Source organism: Triturus cristatus, chromosome 1_2, assembly GCF_964204655.1.
Source record: "Triturus cristatus chromosome 1_2, aTriCri1.1, whole genome shotgun sequence".
Lineage (NCBI taxonomy): Eukaryota > Metazoa > Chordata > Amphibia > Caudata > Salamandridae > Triturus > Triturus cristatus.
The window spans coordinates 1,137,746,261-1,137,762,105 of record NC_140580.1 but is presented as its reverse complement, the minus strand read 5'-3'; the positions used below and the strand labels follow the sequence as shown (position 1 = coordinate 1,137,762,105).

The window sequence follows — 15,845 nt, the reverse complement described above, 5'->3', positions numbered from 1 at the left end:
AGGACCCAGTAGTCATAGTACCAGACCACTATGACCACCTAAAGAGGAAAAAAAAGGCAGAAACAAACAGTAACAGTAGCAAGCACAGTCATGGTGTGCCAACCCTTGCACCCCCCCACCCAAAAAAAAATCCACCCCTCCCATACTTCCCTCGAAGAGGCATCTGTCGCCCAGCTATTCAAACTGGGAAGAAACAAGGAAAAAAATAGGAAGATAACAGAAAGCCCTCTAGTCAGGCGTGGCATGGTGGACCCCTCCAAGTGGTGAGATCAATGCAGAAAGACACTCGAAGCCATACAGAACAGTTTGAAGCATGCAGTGACAACACACAAAGTTCCTTGTCTGGCTATCCTGAATCTCAGCCGCGTTGAGTAATTGGTGAAGGAGTGCAGTTCAATCGATCTCCGGATTGGGACTATGCCCCAAAGGTCCTCACCCACTAGGAAGGAGTACTTCAGTTCGGTGGGGTGCTGAGTCACTAAGCCCTCCAACTGTGGAGAAAGCAATCTGGTCCCCGCCACACGTCCTCGAGAGCAGGTGCAAGTTGTTTTCTGGCGGTAGGTCGTTTGCTGCCCTTTAGACAGCGAGTGACGAGGAGAGGAGGGCCATTGCTGATCACTCACAGTTTCTCTTCTGTGAGCCTGTCTCATGCAGATGCCGGGGTGTCAAAGAAATAGGACCTACCCTTCTGAAGAATTTTGAGTCATGCCGGAGAGAGTAGCATGTAGGACATTTGAAGGCCTCTAAGCAGCTGCTTAACGGCTTCATACAACCTGCATTTCACTTGATCTTCCCTCCTACAGTCTGGAAATAGCAGGATTTTTTAGTTCTGGTAGTAGAGATCCTTGTGGGTCCTGGCCTTTCCTATGAATGGAGTCTCTATCCTTGAAGTTGAGAAAGCGTGCAATCATTGTCGTCCTTTGCGCACCTGGAGGGGGTCTAGGGGCTAAAGGTCTATGCGCCCATTCCACAACAAACCAGGGTGATAGCTTTTCTTTGGGCATCCAAGACTGTAGCTATTCTTCCAAGAATTTGGCTGGGTCAGAGCCTTCAATGTTCCCACAAGGCGCAAGTTACTGCGCCTAGATCGATTCTCTGCATCTCCAGCACGATGATGGAGCTCCCCTGTGCGGTTGAGGAGACAAGCACTTTTGCCTTGAGGGCGGTAATTTCATTTTGCACTATGGACAGATGCCCCATTGCTTCAGTAATGTGTCGGTTGATGCTGCGGAGGTCCTGACGTTAGAAGCACCACATCTACTCGAACCTTAGATCTGCCAAGTTGGGCCTCATCAAGATTACTAAGATCAGACGGGCAAGATGGGGGGGGGGGGGGTGTAGGACTATCGAATTGCGCAGCAAAGTTATGGAACAAAATGCCCATGGCCGTGAAATTTTAATCCAATCGGCAGCTCTTTAGGAAGGCCTTGAAAACATGGCTGTTCACCTCCAAAGAAGTCCTCCTGGTAATACGGGGCGTACTTTCCTTCCACATACTCTAGCGCCAAGACGCCACGGCAATCGAGCGCTCTATAAATTTATATAAACCTAACATCTCCAATCTTAATTTCAACCACTGCCTGTGCGGTGTGGATAGTCCCCCTTCAAATTGTAGCGCCTTTATCCGATGCTTCTCCCCCAGCCAGGGGTGCTGTAGTTGTATACAGGTCAATACGCGGTTGGGAAGGGCGTGGCTTTGCTGCTTTATCCTTCCCCATGGCTCACCAAGAGTGCAGTTGAGGACTAGGCCAGAGCTCTCAGGGCCCCACAGTGGCACATGTGGCCCCAGTAGCCCTCCAATTAGCCATGTCTGGCCAGCAGGATCAGTGTCTGCTAGCTCACACCACCAGACCAAAAGTTGGCCACGGCCGGAGGAACCCCACGGTGCAGGTCTGTCAATAAAAGTCGGGCCCCTGCCAGGCAGTCTGAGAGGCCCATCAATCCACGAGCTAGTATTTCCAGGGAGAACAGGCAGCCCAAACGGTGGCTTTCCCTAGGCCGGAGAGCGCTGGTGGGACTCAATCTCCCAGGGGAGAGCGTAGGGCCTCAGCTTCAGTCGTCCTCAGATCAATCCATGCAGCTCAGGGCCCTGGCCCCCGCAGGCAGGGGGAAAAAGAAAAGGTTCCCACTCCGCCTGACAGGAAGTCCCCATCTCATGTGGCCGGGCCCCAGCCAGGCAAGGGGTCTTCTCCTTGCCGCGGCACTGGGCACTACGCCCCGCGCCCCTACCCACACGAGCAGAGAAGGAAGCACCGAAGGGAGCACAGCCAGGCAATACCAGGCACGGCAGCTCTGTGAACGATGTGCACCAGACCTCTTCCCTGCTGCCATTCAGTGGGAGCCAGCTAGCTCACTGCATCAAGCCTGCAAATCCGTTATCTCACAGGGGGAGAACAGTAGGCTCACACTGGGCTGGCCCAGCACCCATCTTCAGCCCCCTCTGGGAGCCAAGCACCATCTGCCACTCTGCCATGGAGGTCCCAGTATCCAGCAGAGTGTCCCACGGACAGTGCAGGAAGGCAGGAGAAAGGCCGCTCGGTGGACATCCCACCTCCTGCTGAACACTCTGGTCCATGAGGTGAAGCCCCGGCCGCACGGGCCTCACCACCACCACCTCAGGCCTGAGCCTTTTCCTTCACTGAGGCCTCAGTGGGATCCAACTCTATGTACCCAAGAAAATCTTCGGTAAAGTACCTTCCGCCGCTTCATGGAACCCCACGAGCTGGGCGTTATTCCTGTGGGATCTGCCCACCTCATCTTCGACTCAGCCAACGAGGAGTTTATTGGCGAAGGTTAGATTCTACACCTCTGATACCAGGTCGCGCACAGAGCCTTCCAGTTACACAATCCTACCCTCTGCGACTCTGTCCACTGTATTTTGCTGGTCCTGTTGTGGTAGGATTGCATCGGAACCTACTTCACCTATCCATATCTGCAGGACCTGTTGGGTGCTTTTAATAACTTGGAGCATGGTCGCCATATGTGACTTGTACATTCCCCCTCCCCCAGCTCCCGTTCACCAGGTTTCCTCCTTGGTTTGTACCTTGTCCTTTAACATTTCACCCCCAGTTCATGATAGCACAGATACTGCACCGTGTGGAACTTAGGTGGTACTGTTGGGGCAGTAGCACTCAAAGAGGGCAGCCAATTGGTTCTGTTTTTGTAGCTGCCATGCACAAGCTCTTCAGCAGAACATCCTCGGGGGGGCATCATGGATACCCCTCCAGAGCAGTGGGGAGGAAGAAAGGAAGTCAAATTGAGGTGTGGGGGCTCATTCACCTCCATGTTCCCCATATATGCTACTGCTTCAACAGAGCGCTAATGTGCGCAGAGCTCCCCAGTGTCAGCAAGGGGTCCGTCACCCCTCACCCCATGTCACACCTTGTCCCGAAGGGCCTTGCTGTCTCACTGCTGCAGGGCGGCTAAGGAGGGAAGTCTCAGTGAGGCAGTCAGGCCACCCTGTGATGACTGGGTCCAGCACCGCCCACCATGAGCTCGCAGGCTTTATCATGGAGTGTGGAGAGGTCACTTCCTCATTCTCCTGCGTGCTGTCAATTAGAAGCAGTTAAGAGTTTCATGAACAGTGAGAACAGGAATAAATGTAACATATTTATCATAATTTGTAGTTCAAACACCCTCACTGTGCTATCTCTAGGAGCTGTGCAAGTTCTAGCAGATCAACGAATAATAGGCCTATTTCTTGGGTTTCAGGGTTGGTGCGCATAACTGGGACACCAAGGTTTGTTGTTTGTTTGGAATAGCTTGCCAGTCATTTTGAGCACAAGGGCAGGGAGTGTGTGTCTGTTCGAGAACACAATTCTGGCACCAGGCAGTAAAGGTAAAATGCTTCGCAGAGCCTCGGATAAGTCTTGCCTAAGCCTTCTTTGGTTATAGTAGAATCTGGTACTGCGTCAACCATGTTCTTCGTCTGAATCGGCACATTGCTTGAAATCTCTCTCTCAATCAAAGGTCAATTCCTGGAGTTTATATAGTCTGTGACCACTGATTTTTAGGTCTCGCCTAGGCAGCGCGCATGCGATGCTCCAGGAGGGCCTTTAGCCATTGGTCTTCACTGCACTCGTGCTTGTGGCGGCATCCACCTTGCGGGAGCGAGCAGCGGCGCGTCACAAGCACGAGTGCAGTGCTTGAAAAGTGAAGACTGTGCGTGCATGCACCACTCCCGGGCTTGTGTTTCTGTGTCAGCGCATTTCCCGGTGATAAGTATTCTGTAATTCTGGGCATGCTCAGTAGGTTGTTAAATCTTATGTCGAATCCTTCATTCACACTTCTTGGACTACATCCCTCCAACTTCTGGTTGCAGGGGAACCGCTCCTTACCTGCAGTTTGTAGCTCCCTCACAGATCCCTGCCCATTCACACACCCGTCGTCCGTTAGGTGTAGGCTTAGCCAGGGGAGGGATGTACCAGCAGGAGTCGGACAAGGTGAGTGCAGAACCGAGAACTTAGTGAAAGAGTATCGCCCTTTCAGAATACGTTTAAATCGGATATTATTCTTGTTTCTGCCGTATTTGCAGTTTTGGGTGCGGGAAAAGTTTGGCCTTGTCGATGTGGACTACAGGCATGTTAAGACTACCCACCTACAATACAATTTAGCTACTATTTATCACAGTGCTGGTGATTTTAGTATGAGGTTGCAACTTTATATGCTGATGAAGTATGGCATACCACAGCACAGAAGGCTGTACAGAACACACATTTTGGCTCCAGGGAATCTGTATTAACAAGCATTGGCAAAGCACCTCCCAGAGGTCCACTGTAAAGGCAGGAAGGACCTGGTTGCTGAGGTAAAATCCATCAGCAGTGCCATCATTAGACGTACCCTCAACACTGTGGACAACGCTGCAATGGGTGTTAATACCAGCATCCTCCTCTGCAGGCATTCTTGGTATTGGGATTATGCCCAAGTTGCACGATCACCTCCTGAGCGTCTTTTGATGGAGAGCCTCTGTTTGGCCCCCAAGTCGAAAAGATGCTTGAAAAAATCTGAAAGGATTGCTATATTGCCAAATCCATGGGCACCATACAGTTACAGTCCCAGGTCTGCTTTTCGAAGGCATCAGAATTGGCAGACTCTGGTCAGAGACCCCAATACAAACATCACCAATAATCATTTCAGGTCTCCAAGCAACCCAAGACCTTCCTAAGAGGGACCTGGGAAGCGACTTGTTAAGGACAGAGGTATCTCAGCTAGGGACAAACACTCTCCATCGCTTTCTCCTGCTCACAATAGACCGATCGGGGAACCACTGAGGCACTTACTCAGTTGAAAAAACCTCTGCTCAGACCACTGGGTCCTCTCCATTGTGGGGGAAGGGTACTGCCTAAATTTCTACACATTACCTCTGAACATCCCACCCTGCCCCACAGAACACCTTCACCTTCTGGAGGAAGAAGTGCATGCACTTCTCGCAAATGGCACAATTGAACTAGAACCCGTACACCAGCGCAGTACATGGGTGAACTCCCTCTTTACATTTTAATCCCCAAATAGGACGGCATGCTCTGGCCAATCGTCGACCTCTGGGGAGATTGAACCTGTCCAATGGTCCAACGCTTCCATGTGGTCACCTTACAGGCCATCATCTCGCTATTACTCCAAGGCAATTTTATATCAGCTCTGTATACTTTCACATCCAGATTCACCTAGTGCATCACCATTACCTTCGGTGGATGACACTACCAGTTCAAGGTGTTACCCTTCGGAGTCACTAGAGCTCCTAGGGTGTTTATAAAATGCCTAGTGGTAGTAGCAGCGCATCTATGCAGAAACGCCATACCTGTCATTCCATACTAAGATGATTGACTGATCAAAAGCAGCTTTAAATGGCAGTGCATAGTGCACGCTCAGACTGCAGTGTCCCTTCTTCACAGCCCTGGTTTCACCATCAGTGCAAAAAAGTTGCACCTTCAGCTGCAACAGTTCTATCCCTTCCTCAGCTCTGTTTTATATTCGCTAATAGGCAAAATATACCTTAAAGAACGTAGGGTAATGGCATTCCAATAGCTGCTGCCTCTTTTTCAGACACACTTCTCCGTCACTGTTCGAACTGTGATGCAACTGTTTGGGAGGATTGCTTCATACCTAGTGACTGTACCATGTGCTAGGCTACACAAGCGCGCCTTACTGAAGTGCCTCCCAAGGCAGTGGGCTCAGGCAGAGGGACATTGTGAGGATTTAGGATTAGTAACGACCAGGGCTCAGCACTCCTTGATTTGGTGAAACAGCCTGTTGCTTGGCAGGCCCTTCCTAGACCCCCTTTCGCCACTGATGCGTGTCTCATGGGGTGGGGAACTCACCTCCGCAACATAACTGTCCAAGGCCTCTGAACACCTCCGCACCAGGGGTGCCATGTAAACTACCTGGAGTTACTAGCCATGAAAGCATTCCTCCTCCTTGCTCAGGGAAAAACATTACTAATAAAGATGTACAACATGACAGCCTTGTTCTATATTAAGAAGCAGGGGCAGGCCTCAACAAATCTACTCACCAACTCGCTATGAAGAGTTAGATTTTATCAGGTAGAGTTATATTTTTGGCCTACTCACCCTACTGTTGAGCTGATGAACAGATGTTTTGCAGCATGAATCCTTTTATGGATTCACATGCTCTGCATTATTCCGCCATCTAGTGGTTGGTTCCGAATTGTCTTTGTCCTTTTTTAGGTCTCGCCTGACCCAGCGCTTGCGCTGGTCTGGCCAAGACTTTAAGTGAGGGCTTCAAAAAATGCTACCGCCGGCTACAGCTTGCAGTGCATGTGCGCGGGCACGCGCTTGAGCAGAGGCGCCCTATGGCGTGATTACTGCTGTGCGCGCACCAGTCGCACACATGCACTGCAAGCTGTGGCCCTCATCGCGATCACTTTCGCTTTCAGAGCGATCGCGATGACTTTCTCTTTTACAACCGCGCGGCGTTACTTTTACTGCTTGTTTTATTTGTTCATTGTTTGCCGATTGCCTTTCTTAGTTCAAAAAATATATACATAAGAATGCGCAGGTAAGTTTTCGCTAAGTATCTTTTCTTAAATTGTTAGTTTAAAAGCAAACTACTCAGACATGGATGCTGAATTGAGACGGTTCTTTCCTTTTCTGCGCTAAGAGAACTATTTAATTACGAACCGGATCTCCCTTGGGCTTGCGTGAAAGGGTGCGGTTGACAACCTCTGACGAGAGACACTGTTCTCTCAATACAAGTTGCGCCACGAAGAGACACTTTGTGTATCACTCCCTCTTGGACATGCATGACGGGGCATGGTTGACAGAGACGCTACTCCGATATACTTCACACTTGTTCTGAAGGGAAACGGAGGTCAGGAAATAAGCCCTTACCAGATTGCAACTGAAGAATCTAAACGGAAAACAGACGCCCTACCCTTTCTATTTAGCGCAACAGAGAACTCTTGACTGGCAGCCTACTCAGGAATTTAGTCCGGTGAAGTGTAGCCTGCGAAAGCTTCACATTCCATTCGTGACTGGTAAAAACAACTAGTACGCTGCAGAAGATGCTGAGCTGGCAGACATCCTGAGTTTCCAGTGCTGCCAGCTCAACCTCCAGTTATTACTCTTAGTAGGGTTCTGCCACTTCCTGTTATTTATGTCCAAAGAGATACTGGCTTTTATTGAATGGTTTGCAGGAGCCCTTTTAAGGGTCCTGACACATACACACACTCCCCTGTCTGACGCCTATTTTAGTACTGATCTTGCATGTGGTGTATAAACAGAAACCATCAGTGTCATGATCAGAGCAGTAACCTTTTGTGTCCTCAGTGTGCACATACTCTATTAGTATCACCAATATGCAAGCAGAAACCCTCACTATCACCAATGTGTGAGGAGGAACCTTCAGTCTTATTGTGCAAACAGAATCTCTGTCTCACCAGTGTGCAAACAGAATCTTAGTCTCACCAGTGTGCGAACAGAATCTCTTAGTCTCACCAGTGTGCAAACAGAATCTCTCAGTTTCACCAGTGTGCGAACAGAATCTCTGTCTCACCAGTGTGCAAACAGAATCTCTCAGTTTCACCAGTGTGCGAACAGAGGGGCACATGCATCAAGGTGAGGAATTGCGATTCCTTAATAGCGATATTTAAGGAATCACTATTAAGGACTCGCAATTCCTTATGCATGTAGGAATCACTAACTGGCACATGCATCAACAATGCCATTTGCGATTCCTTAATAGCGAAAAAAAAGGATTCGCTAATAAGGAATAGCAAAAGGCTATGCATGTAGAAATCGCTTAAAAAAAGCAATTTCTAAACATTCCTTAATTGCGACTCGCAAATTGCGAGTCGCAATTAAGGAATACCTTCCCATTGATTCCTATGGGCCTAGAGGCCCATAGGAATGAATGGGAGGACTTTCTCAATTTGCTAATCTCAATTAGAGAATCGCAAATTGTTCATGCTATTTCAAGGGTGCCAGGGCGTCAAAAAGACACCCTGTTGCACCCCTGAAATCTGCATATGAATACATCTTGCACACACACATGCCCCAAGGGCATGTGTGTGTAAAATGGAAGTTTGAAAAATTCACTTTAGTGCATTTTTCAAAGTTTTTGCAAATTACCATGAAGTTCAACTTCATGGTAATTTGCTCCCCCTATTAGCGAAATCGCTAATTTTTAAACTTTCATGCATTGCATTTAAGGAATCTCAATTTGGGATTCCTTAAATGCAATCGCAATTTAAGGAATCGCTATTTAGAGATTCTTAATTAGCGATTTTTGCATTTGGGATGATGCATCCCAAATGCAAAAATACCGGTCGCAAAGGGGCAGATTCTGCTAATCTGCCTGTTTGCGAGCAGTTTTCTCGTTGATGCATGTGGCCCAGAATCTCTGTCTCACCAGTGTGCAAACAGAATCTCTCAGTCTCACCAGTGTGCAAACAGAATCTCTCAGTCTCACCAGTGTGCAAACAGAATCTCTCAGTCTCACCAGTGTGCTAACAGAATCTCTGTCTCAAAAGTGTGTAAACGGAAACCATCAGTGTCATGATCGTATTAGAAACCTTCTGTCTGACCAGTGTGCACATAGAATCTCTTAGTATAACGAATATGCAAGCAGAAACCATCAATGGCACCAATGTGTGAGGAGGAACCTTTACCCGTATTAGTGTGCAAGCAGAAACGTTCAGTGCAGTGTTCCCAGTATGTAGGTATAGGATAGTTCTATAGCACAAACCTTTCCAATAGGCAGCAGAGAGCTGTTCATGGTCAAAGATGAGCAAACATTTAGCGAGTAAGAGGAGAGGAAGCTGGGTAGAGATGGTACACTGTGATGTAGTGATCTTTAAAAGGGGAACTTCTATAAGGTCAGAGTTTGTTTTTTATAAAATATTAAGAATTAATTTAGAGAAGGGCACTGAAAAACTACATAATGGTTTGTTTTTTCACAAACAAAATCCCTTCAAAGGTTGGTAGTCACGTGATGATGATATACAATCACACGCAATGACTGCGGTTATTATATTGTACACACTTCTAAAAGGTTTTGTCATTTTGTCCAACCAAACTGCAACCCTCAGAACAGCAGGATTGCTTCGAGGATACCCTCAGTGAAGATGCAAAGATCACCATGTTATTTATGATTACTGATGATGCGATGTTGATGAGATGCTGACCATTTCTGATGTGCATGCAGTTGCTAACATTTAACTTAGTTTGTCGTCTTTCCCTTTCCACTCCCACTCGGCCGTGTTTTTTCTCCCCACCACTCCAGTCCAACCATGTTACTTCTTCCTCTCTTAACCCTCACCCTCCCTTTGTCTATATTAGCCATTCCCATGTGAAAAAAAAGCGAAATGAGATGCCCAATTTAACACAGACGGCAAGACTTCTGGGGTACTGGGGCTGTTTGTTGAATTCAGCCCAACATAGTTTTTTTGTTGACAGTTAACTGCTTGGAATAAACGAACGAACAACTGTACATTTTGTATGATCTAACATGTTGTGCCAACATTTGTACGTTTCATGATATCACTATACACGTGATTGTGTGCTTACTGGGAGGCAGATAATGGCAAGCATGCCGAGCTATGTGGCTATGCCGAGGGGACTACACACATTCTAACATAAATCCATCAATCTGTTAAAAAAAGCTCAGTTGGATCAGACACCTGCTGCAGATCTCTGTGCAACGTGCAGATCACAGCCTACAATCCCTCCTCGGCGAACTCAGCCATTTACTTTCTAAGTATTATTAAATATATACCACAGAGAAGGGTCAAGGCAGCCCCTAATATGTAACACTGGAAAAAATGCAGTTTATGTGATACACTGTTGAAATGGACAACATAATTATTGCCAGTAGCATAGCAAGGATTCCATGGACCCTCGTTCAAGTTAGAAAGATGGCGCATTTGACTGCTGAAGTCAATTACAGCAAATATCAGGGCTCAGTGGGCCCCGTACCACTGTACCACCTGCACCAATGATGGGAGAGGATGTGGCCTGACGGCTAGGGCAGTCGACCTCAAATCTGGGAAGCCGGGTGTGAGTTGGCAACCATGTTCAACATCCTGTGATTCTAGGCGAATCACATAATCTCCTCGTGGCTAACAAAAACAAGCATTGGCATAGCCAATAGGTTTCGCTTTTGGGACATTGTAAGTGTTTAGCCATGCAACAGTTGATGTTGTTGCACCAAGGATATTGTGCTACATAACTAAATACTTATAAGGTCCCAAAAGCGAGACCTATTGGCTATGCCAATGCTTGTTTGTTGTTGTTGTGGTCGTTGTTGACCACCATTTTGTGGTATGCTCGTCCCCTGCGTGACGTCAGACGGTGCCCTGGATGGTCCTGCACATAGTGGCCAGCTAAATATTCTTTTTTCTGCCGTTGGGTTCGGAAGCAACTGAGGAGCTCCGGTAAACAACTTTGGAAAACTTTGAAAAATCAGGAAAATACCAAGAAATCAACAAGTCATTGGACCGAGAGAAGGAAAAGATGACGAGATAGAAGGGGATCCTTCACTCTCCCCTCCCAAGGAGGACCCCGTCAACACATGGACGAAGAATATATCAAGGTAGGGGTCATGGGGGGAAAAAAAACTTTAAGTTCTGCCCTAACTGCCACAACAGTTTAACGCATTGAGACCCTCCCGAAATCTGCAATCTCCGTCTACCTAAAGACCACCAGGATGAGAATTGCGAAGCCTGCGCAGTGTTCGTACCAAAGACCCTAAAAGTACGTCAAAAAGGCTAGAACACAACAACAACATGTCCAGGGAACAGAAAACACAGATGTCACTAAAAGATCTGGGACTGTCCATTGATAACGATGAGAACGCCGAAGAGACCGAAATGGCACTAGGAGGACATCGAAATTCTCGAGGTGGACTGCGAGAAGAGACAAGCTGAGGAGAAGACAGCAATGGACGCCAAGAGAAAGTCTCAAAAGGTAATCAAGAAACCGAAATGTACAGAGGCAAAGAACTAGACAAGGCAGCCTCGATGTCAAACAATTTGACGATCGGAGGTCAGCCAAGAGGAAAAGCACATGGATCCCAGACATGGGACAGCGATAATGGCAAAATGGCAAAACGCCAAAAGGTCCCTCGGCTAGCGAGACCTCGAAGGAGAAGCTAAAGTCTGCGGACACCGAACCGTCATTGCTGAAGAAGAAACTGTCCCCGATGTTCGACATCAAAAAGGCAGAAGAGGTCAAAAGAGAAAAGCAAAGGCTAGAGGCAGAAATGGTGACAGTCCAACGCAAGAATGAGTTTGATGACCCCCTGAAGAAATTCAGAATTCCAAGTAAGCCCTCAACCCCTCTCGGTGCTGAAGAAGAGGAATTGGCCTTGGAAGTTCCACCAATCCCAGAACCACATCGAAGGAGGAGATGGAAGAGGACTTCAGCAGAAGTGGAAGAAGCAGCAGGAGGATTCTACAAGGAGTCATGGATTGACCTTAAAACAGAATCCCCAGAAGAAGATATAGATGCATATTCCTCGAGGCCATCGCCACCCGATGTCTTCACACTGTATAAAAGCCTTGTAAGAAGAGCTGCAGACACATGTGCTTCCAATGGAGGAAGAGAAAGGAGACTGGTGTTCTCTCCTGGAATCATTAATGCCTGCCAATAAGGAGAATCTATACTTTCCGATGCCACCTAACATGCTAGACCATGGCAAAGAGGCCTTTAAGGAGCTGCCCACGACCAAAGCAGCCACCCCTCTGTGTAAAAGAAACACAAACCTTCAAACAAGGACCCAAAATACATTCAGAAGAACACTCCAGCAAACTCTATCACTGTTACCCCAGCAAGAAGGAGGAGTAATGCACACACCTTAACAGGGCCCACACTAGAAAGGCAAAGCAAGAGGCTAGACATGGTGGGTATAAAAATGTAAAGAGAGGCTAGAACACAATGGCGGATTGTCAACTCAAACGTGTTATTAAATAGATATGGTCGCCAACAATGGGATGAAATCGGATCTCAAATGCAGAAGCATGCTGAGAAGGGCAGGAAGAGAGCCAAGGCAATAATCCAAGAAGGCAAGAACATTACCAACACTTGCCTAAAATCAGCACTATAAGCAGCTGCCACATGTGCACAGGCACAACATTAAGACGACTTGCTTGGCTCAGAATATCTGGCTTCAAACACAAAGTACAAGCCTCTGGCATCAACAAAACACTTAGCAGGAGAGGCACTCTTTGGGCAGGCGGTGGATAAGTCATTACTACAGATTAAAAAGGACAATGAGATGGCGAAAGTGATGGGAGACTTACCATACAGAGGTGCATTCAGGAGAGGTGGATGCACACTCAGAAAACCTTCAGGAAGGGGACACTTAACATCTGGTCACGAACAACAGAACCAGGTACAAAACCGCTCACAACCAATTGCACAACAGACCACATATCAGCAGTGGCCACACCCTGCAAGTCAATACTTTGGCTCAAGAGGAAGGGGAAGAGGTCAAACCTCCAGAGGTGAGGAAATACCAGTAAGTGACGCAACAACTGAAAGATGCCCCACAAAACACCTGTGTGAGGCAGAATAGGGAACTTCCCACAACAGTGGGCAGAAATCACCAAGCACACTTGGATTTTAAATGTGATTCGTCACAGGTACTGCATCAAATTAATCAAAAAATCACCACCAATCCCACCAAAAGAAAAGAGATATCAAAAGGTGGAAATCCTAGAACTCAGAAACAAAGTCACAGAACTTCTACAAAAGCAATAGAAAAGATACCAGTAAAAGAAAAGAATAAAGGTAATGATTCACCATACTTCCTGATTCCAAAGCAAGATCATACCCTAAGACCAATGCGGGTCCTCAGATTCATAAACAGATTCAACCGCACACAACATTTCAAAATGACAACACTCCAAGGAGTATTTCCTCTCCTACAAAAAGGGGACTATATGGCAACGTTGTATCTAAAGGACACGTATCTACTATACCTCAATCAAGCACACAAAAATACCTATGATTCGTACCCTGTGGCATAAAATCAGCACCAAGGGTTTTCACCAAATGCCTCTCAGCGGTCGCAGCGTTCCTAAGAAGAAAGGGAATGCAGGTTTACCAGTGCTTAGACGACTGGCTGGTAACGGCAAAAACAAAACCATGTCAAAGGGACATTCAAACTGTAATCATAACCCTGGTTTCTCCATAACCATAAAAAATCGTCTCCACAACCGGAACAAGAGAAGATTTACCTTGGGGCAACACTGTATTCCAAAACAGTATGAGCATACCAAACTCAAAAGAGAGTGAAAGCTAAAATAGATCAAGCTGAGAGATACCAGAAGGGGCAGTCTCTGAATGCGAGCACAGTCGTGACGTTAATGGACATATGGCATCATGCATCCACTCATAGCCCATGCAAAACTGCACATACATCTGTTCCAAGCATAGTTATGCAACAAGTGGTCACAAGCCAACAGGAGTTGGGAGGATCTACTGGTTGTTACAACAAAAATATAAGAGTACAATGTTGTATATCAAAGAGTATAACATTAGAAAGCCCAACTACAACGGTGACTATCACAACAGATGCATCCCACAAGGGGTGGGGAGCACAGATGAGCACCCTGAAAGTACGAGGATAATGGAAGAAATCAGATGCTATAAAACCTTGAAAGCTTTTCAGACACTCATAACTGGAATATTGTCTTAATACAGACAGACAACACAACAACGTTTCACCTGAACAAACCGGGCACGGAGCCATTTACACTGAACAAGCTAGCACAGGAGATATGGAGCTTGGCAACCCAAAGGAAAATCAATCTACAAACCATTGTCAGGGAAGGAGAACACAGAGGCGGACAGATTAAGCGGACTAGAAAGCGCCTCACACAAATGGGAACTGAAACAAAAAACTCTGGAAAGGATCTTGAAGAACCAACAATCGACCTGTCCACAACTTCAGTGAGCAGGCTGTAGGATGTCATGTTTTATTCTAACACACCTTTAAATGGCTAAAAAGTAAACTGTGCAAACATTTCAAAATAATTTCAGTAGTAATGAAAGTCCTTGTTTTGTAATTCTGTGCGAGGGATAACATTTTTTTTAATAGGATGAAAACAAATCAGAACATTTTACTTGGTGCTGCGCAAATGATAAATATGTTTGCAGAAACCCAATTCCTACAAATTATTGTTTATACACTAGATAGTTTTAGAAGTAAAACTGCATGTTAGTGGTAAACGTTGTTAGCCATTTCAATGTAAAATATGCTGTCTGTAAATGGCAGTGCACTACCACCTCATGCTTTAGTAAAATATTTATTAAAAGTGAGTTTTTAAAGATGAACTGAGACCCACTCCTGCCCCCACCCTGATGGCAATGCTATTAGTGAATGTAATATAATGCACCCTACAGGCTGTAAGGCCCGCTGTAGGGTTCACTTACATGTATGGCATGCAGTGCCTGCAGGCATGGCACACAGGAGGTGTGCCATGTAGTGTCTTCACTTTTGTCTGCATCATGTCACGCAGCCTACAATGTCAGTCTGCATATGTGTGGTGAAGGGTCCCTTAGGGTGGCACAATACATGCTGCAACTCCGAGGGACCGTCTCTAGTGCCCATGCCCTAGGTACCAGGGGTATCATTTACTAGGGCCTTACAGGGGTATTTTCTATCCACAAAAACGTGTAATCCTGAAATACTTGATGGTAACATGCCACTATCGTCTTGTCTTCCAGGCAGAAGGATGGACACCAGCTCATTTTTTGCTGTCGACATCCTCCGCAAGAGGTTGCATGAGAGAATAGAGGAAGCACGAGGACAGGTGAGCATTTCCTTTGATTCATTTTCATGTGTTGCTGAAAATGTAATTGCAGCAAGATGAAAGGCACACGTGTCCAATTGTACATTGAAGGCTTTGATGAAACTGAAGTTCCAACTGCATGTGAGCATAGCCATGGAGGACATGTGACACAGGTCTGGAGCCTGCCTGTGAAATTTACTTTGGATTCCAAACTAGGGCTGCTCAAAGATTCACAGCCTTTAGAAATGGAAACTACAACTCTCCTCAAATATGGACTCCTCAACCCTGTTTCCGGCTAACAGGCCTTTATCGATATTGCTTGAAAACAGCATTCACATTGTATGAACTAATTTTCCTTACACCCTTCCTACTGGCCTACAGTGGCATTCCATGCCATCACAATTTCCTCCCCATCACATTTGCTATACACCATCCTGCAGACTTCTCATATACTTCCTTTCGCCTTTTCTGTCTCATCTGATTGTTCTACGCTGTTTTACTTTGTTTTTTAGGATAAAAAAAAGATGGAAAGAGAGAACGAAGAGATAGTCAAGAAAGGAAGGCGAGCGGCAATGGGTTGAGCTGTATTGCCTGG

At 46.6% G+C, this 15,845-nt stretch overlaps 1 protein-coding gene across 1 annotated transcript in view; it reads left to right on the top strand.

Annotated features, from left to right (window-relative positions):
* Positions 1-15,845, top strand: part of LOC146868835 (surfeit locus protein 6 homolog) — a 189,806-nt gene that overhangs the window by 124,597 nt on the left and 49,364 nt on the right. Inside the window, exon 4 of the mRNA XM_085624356.1 lies at positions 15,186-15,271. Coding sequence (XP_085480482.1) covers positions 15,186-15,271 — 86 coding nt within the window. The remainder of the gene's footprint in view (positions 1-15,185; positions 15,272-15,845) is intronic.